The sequence below is a fragment of the Silene latifolia genome, chromosome 10, assembly GCF_048544455.1.
Source record: "Silene latifolia isolate original U9 population chromosome 10, ASM4854445v1, whole genome shotgun sequence".
NCBI classification, from domain to species: Eukaryota; Viridiplantae; Streptophyta; class Magnoliopsida; order Caryophyllales; family Caryophyllaceae; genus Silene; species Silene latifolia.
The window spans coordinates 8,280,060-8,286,183 of NC_133535.1; the positions used below are offsets into that span (position 1 = coordinate 8,280,060).

General features: G+C 41.1%; 1 protein-coding gene across 1 annotated transcript; it reads right to left on the reverse strand.

The window, feature by feature from the left end:
• Positions 1–529: 529 nt before the first annotated feature.
• LOC141604945 (cytochrome B5-like) lies at positions 530–3,930 on the reverse strand. The gene is made up of 4 exons (XM_074423539.1): positions 3,798–3,930; positions 3,515–3,611; positions 1,113–1,179; positions 530–1,030 (listed from the first exon to the last, which is right to left on the reverse strand). The coding sequence occupies exons 2-4, from the start codon at positions 3,599–3,601 to the stop codon at positions 774–776; spliced, it is 411 nt and encodes a 136-aa protein (XP_074279640.1). The 5' UTR covers positions 3,602–3,611; positions 3,798–3,930; the 3' UTR covers positions 530–773.
• Between the last annotated feature and the right edge of the window lie 2,194 nt (positions 3,931–6,124).

The following is a 6,124-nucleotide window of genomic DNA, read 5'->3' on the forward strand; positions in this document are numbered from 1 at the left end:
TTTCTACTGACACTGGCAGTTAAGCTACCTTACTAACAGAGTCATTTATTTTTTCGCCTTTCCGGAAATAAAAAACTGAAAGATATGCCATGTTATTAAGACTGTAAAGCAAATCCAGACAATACATATAGGAAGTCCACAAGTATTCCACTCCAAGTCATCATCAGAGGGAAAAGATGGCATACTTTTGATCAACTTTCGAAGGCCACAAGTAGAGAAACTCCGAAAAGACATATACAAGTATCTTTCGAAGGCCTTTCTCACATTTTTTTTGTCCTCTTTGTGCTAAAGGCAACACGTAGGGCAGAGTTGAGCATCAAGGATGATCAAGTCTTACGTGTTAGGAAGCTAATTTGATTATCCATCTATTCATTTCCAATTGCTTTTACGGAAACTTCATTACTCATATAAGAATAGCTACAATGCTAACGGAATTCCAACCCAGATCGTTATTATCACCACTCAATAATTGAACGGGCAAAGTTCGCAAACATTTGCCAATTGTATACCCTCAATAATTTTTTTCCACTTTTGATTAACTAGCTACAATCAATATAGAGGGAAGTTGGTAATTCTTGACAAGCATATATCCTTCACAGTCACGACAACCATACCTTAAAATGTTTGAAATTCCGAACACACAATACAACATAATAACAATAACAGTTACCAAATCACTACGCGGCCTTAGAATAAGTTCAGTCAAGATTAGAGGCCTGGGATCGTATTCAAGTTTCATCAATTCACCAGTCAATTTCGAGTTTGACGTTAACTTATTCCTTCTTGAATTTTTTGAAAGCAAATGCCAAGCCCAGAATAATTAACGGAAGCAAGAATTGCAAAAGCTTAACTAGGAAACCTGAACTTTGATTGGCCTGAAGAGTAGCTGCCTGAGAAGTTTGCACCTTTCCGGGCTTTTGCTTCACCGGGATGGTGGAAACATCAATCTCGCCGACATAATAATCCTTGAGCATAGCTCTAGCGGTATCACTGTGGCCGACATCTTCAAAATCTTCAGTTGCATCCTTCCCTGCAATGGTTTTGTATAAATATTCACTGCTTTTCTAGACAGTTAACAGTGCTAGAATTATATGATTGTATAGCATGCTTACCAGTTGATGTCAGCAAGACTTCATCTCCACCAGGATGGTCATCGAGAAATGGAGTTATATTGTAAACCTAGCAAATTGGAATAAAGCATACAGAAAAAAGAAAAAACACATTAGTCCATCATAGCAACCAGGATTATTTTTCACTCCGTTCACTGGCAATTGGAGAAGGTTAAAACATTTCTGATTTTTCGTAGATTTGGAGGTACTCCGTATCAAATTGTTATTCTTATATGATATACTAACAGTTGGCTAGTCTTCTCCAGGATATGTAAGGCAAATCAATGTGTAGATCTCACCAAACATGGTTTTTTTCATTTACAAAAGCCAGAAATCGAACCCTCCAAAGGTAAAAACACAAGAAGCCAAATAAAAAACAAAAGAGAAAAAGAACACCGGGAAATACTGTTTGCCAAAGAGACGTCTAATTTACGCTTGAATGATGGTTCAGGTTAGCTCACCCCAAAATATTATCATATCATAAACGGAGAATGTTGTTCACTAGAACTAAGATGGAGCAGCAAAATATGAACCCATTAAAGGTAAGAGATTAATAGAAAGGAAAGGAAATCTCAAACTAGCGTAAATTTGGTCGGTCAAAGGTTCTTTCAGCTGCTAGACTACATTTTAGATTTTTACTCCGTCCGACACGGCTACGCAATTGAATCTACCGATATTTCAGAAATCCGACCACTTATTTTGCAGTATGGGTTGAATGGATTGGATACAACAACAACAACAACAACAACAACAACAACAACAACAACAACAACGTCAGAGCCTTAATCCCAAAATGATTTGGGGCCGGCTGACATGAATCATCCTTTAGAACCGTCCATGGGTGAACGCACATCTCAAAATGCGAAAAAAAAAAAGAAATAGTGAAAAACAAAAGGGGAGTGAAACATAATACAAAAGCCTCGATTAACAAATTTTACGAGATAAGATTTTTGCCATTCTAGCCTCCATTTCAATCTAGTCAATTAAGAAAACTCTACCAGATAGTCAGTTACTACCTTGGCAGCTTGGCTACTCTTCCCTACTAAAGAAAGACACAACACGCAATCCTGATATACGTGATTCACTTGCTGCACTAACAAACTCATATGAGGATGTTGTATGCATTTATAACAGTCTCATTTGATGCAGTGATACCCATTTTAAAATTTGGTAAGTCACTTGTATTCATACAACGGTGTCATTAAAGAGTAAAGACTACCTCCTTGCATCTAGAGTCTTCAAGCTACGGAAGTTAATGTTCAATTTTACATTATAACTTTTGCAAGTTGCGTTCTAATTTTACATTACTCTCTTTGTTTTAACGAGGAATGCAGTATACCATTCCACACCTTCAAAACTCGCCATTTGAGGCCTTGGTGCATTGGGTCAATATTGTAATTCACCTAGTCTATAAAGTATGACGGAAATTTTTAGGTTGGCTGCCACAAGCCTACCGCAACCCTCTTCTTTCATCCGGGCTTGGGACCGGAAATGACTATCACAAGACACTCACAGCCAGACTTATTGTAATTTACCTAGTACGACTAGATAAATAGACTAGCTTAGTAGCCGCACGTGTAAGTTGGTAAATATCAGTGGCGATACTCATGACTCGGGTGTGCCTTTGTGGCTCTTAAATAAATGCATTACCCCAATTAATGGAGGAATCAGGAAAGAACACTTCTTTATGCTATCACTCCTTATTGCTCCCCTAGAAAGTCCATAAGAAATCCCATGGTTCGGCATTTGTGCAGTCTAAACTCTAAACCTAAAACCGAAAAGGTCTTAGCTTAGTGGTTAAGATGGGGTTAGTTAAGATGGATGAATAATGGAAAACCGATCCCACGTTCAAATCCTCACACCCCTTACCCCCTTTATATTGTACTGGCCTTGTGGCTCATTAGAGTCGAAAAACAAAATTATTACTCCCTCCGTCCTGGTCAATTGTTGTCCTTTGGTTTTGGCACAAAGATCAAGGAAAGAGGAGGGAGTCAATTACTAAATGACAGGTGGAACAAATTTAGTGTGAATGATCAAATTGTTCATCAAATGCAATCCTAAAATAGAAATGACAACAATTGACTGAGACACCAAAATGGAAAAGGACAATAAATGACCGCGACAGAGGGAGTAATTCAATATCTTCAAAGATCTAATCTCCTATAACCAAATCTTACATGCATCAAGATCAGCGAAAAGGGGTATTAATTGATCTAAGTATCTAATCACAACTCCCTCCGTCTCAATCATTTGTTTACCAAAGTCGATTCTAACAAAAAAAGAGGAAATCAGAAATACTCTCTTTGTCTCAGTCATTTGTTACCTTTCATATTCCCCGTAAGACGTATTTTAATCAAAGTTAAACAAATGAATAAGACGGAATGAGTAAAAAAAATGAAGCAAACCTTGCCGCCGATAATCAACCAACAATCAGTTTTAGAGTTGTGCTTGGCAACTTCTTCGAACCCATGAACTTTAAGATCCGAACTCATTCTTACTTACCTAACATAATTTAACACACACATAAACAAAGTTATAAGCACAATTGTTTTTTCATATACGGATTTTACTCTTTCATATACACTTTTTCATTAAGTTTCCGTCTTTAAATCTGTATACGAGAAATCAATAGCCAATTAAAAAAAGAAGGAAAGATTGTAGGGAGAGTTGCATTGTCTGCATACATACCAGGAGGAGAGAAGAGAGTGTGGGTTGCTCAAGTTCTCCAGAGATGTGAAATTGTGAATCTATGTGATACGCTGAGTTTTGATTTTTGAACACCACTCTTGTGAGTTGTGTCTTGTCTACCATCGCATGGGTCACGTGGGATTTTTCGGAAAGTTATCGGATAAGACGGTCTTATTATGTACGGAGTTAGCTAACAAATTGGTTGGCGCGGTGGTAACGTAAGATTTGCGACTTGGTAGGGAGGTCATGATCGATCCCCCACAACTGCGATTGGGAGGGGTTTAAATACCGTAATCCTTGGACACGCCCCAAAATCCGGATTAGTCGGCCCAATGTGGTTCGAATTACCGGATGGTTTAGACCAAAAAAAAAAAAAATTATGTACGGAGTTAGGGTTGTTCACTCGGTGGTCCGGACTAAAGACCAGACCGAACCGAACTATTTGGTCTGGACTAGACCGGACCGAATTTTATTTGGTCCGATCCACGGTCTACCTATTTACTCTACTTTGGTTTTCGATCTGGTCTGGACCAAACCAAATGGAACGTAGACCGGACCATGGACCGAACTTATATGAGAAAATAATCTTTAAAATTGTAATATTATTAATTTTATTTTTTACTTTGTTTATATGTATTATAAGATGTGTAATTATGTACTCAAATCTAGTAAGAAGAAAATGTTGCTTATTTTTATCGTTATGAACTTTTCAAGTTCTAATTTATATGCTAAACCATGTCAAAGACAGGTTAACGAAAGTCTCCAACCTGCCGCTCTCTCTCTAAACTCCTCCCTCTCTTAAAAAAACAAACCCTAATCTTCTTCTTTGCGTCGCCGCCTCCCCTAGCCACACACTACCCCTCGTTCTTCCCCTACCTTTCGCCGGAGATAGGCTCATTCCTTGGCCTGTCTCCGGCGATCTATCATGCTTCAGTTCGTTTGCTGCCCTTTTGCTTGAGTTCTCTCCGATCCCTTTGACGGTTCATGGTACGGTTTCGATGGTCCTCTGGCTGCGAGGGTCTAGTGTCGGCCGACTTTCCGATCCCCTGTCCTGTCGTCGAAGCCTTGCATGCTTCCCCCTTCCCCTGGTAAGATCCGGTTGTCTGTGTGTGTCGGTCTTGCTGATGGTTTTGATGGCCTTCGGCTGTCCGGGATAGTGTCTCACTGACGTTCCCGTCCCTCCGTCCCCTTGTCCTGTCACCGTCGTCCTTTGTTTCCAACCTAGGGGTGATCCCCCCATTTCCCCCATCTCTGGGTTGGTTTTCTTGTTTGTTTGTCTGTCTGGGCTGATGGGTTTAGCTCTTCCGTTGTGTTTTGGGTCTGTTTTGGTGATCCCCCCATTCCCCCCACCAATCGGTCCCATGCCTCTTCCTCTTTTTCTGTCGGTTTTGTTCTTCTTTTGGTCTTTTTGCTGGTGAATGGTGGTCCTGGGAGGAGTCGCTTGGTGAATCGGGTATCGTTGTAGTGTTTGTCTGGTGTGTCTGTGTCGTCCTCTGGGTTGGGGTGGTGTTTCCTTCATGCTTGCCGACGGTCCTGGGGGGGTTTCGTTTGTTTGTCGGGTGTCTCTGTGTCCTCTTCGGGTGTGACCTTCGTTGGGCCGGTTGTGACATCTGTGGAATGTATGGTGTGACCGTCCTGTTCTGTTGTCGGTGTGAGAACGCGGCAGCTTGGGCTTTTCTTTTGTTGATTTGAAGCGTGATGGGTAGGGTGGAGTCGGGAATTTGGGAGTGTCGTTGGTTGGGTCGGATGTGGTGGTTCCTGCTTCTTGATGATGCTTCATTTTTCTTGGTGCTGGTTTTTTCCTCAGTTTATTTCAATAATTTTCTCCCTGTGGTTATGGGTGTCCTGTCCCGTAATCATTGAGGTGTCTCGTAGGGTCGTGTTTTTAGTCTATGTAGGGGTTATGGTGTCCTTTCCCAGCCTCTTTATGATTCCAGTCTCAATAAATCTCCTTATGGAGGCTCTTAGCAGTGATTTGTGGGTTGGAACTGGTGGCCTTCTGGCCTCCTTTATCCGGATTTTGGTTCATAGACTGCCTTTGTCCCTTCTTCCTTGCATGGTGGACTTCTTGAGGTGTTGGCCCTTTGGTCAAAGGGTTCAATCGCTTAGGTGTAGGAGATTTATCTCCACCGATGACGGACTTCGTTGTCTCGCTCATCTCTTCTTATTTCTTCGTTCTTTTCGCAAGAGCGGAAGTACACCTAGTCTTTGTCACTCTACGGCTCGGTGGCGTCGACGTCTTCTGGAAGTCATGAATGCCTTTGAAGCTGGTTCGGTTGTTCGTGGCCATTCCTCCGTCATTATCCATCCTATCATCGCGGATCTAG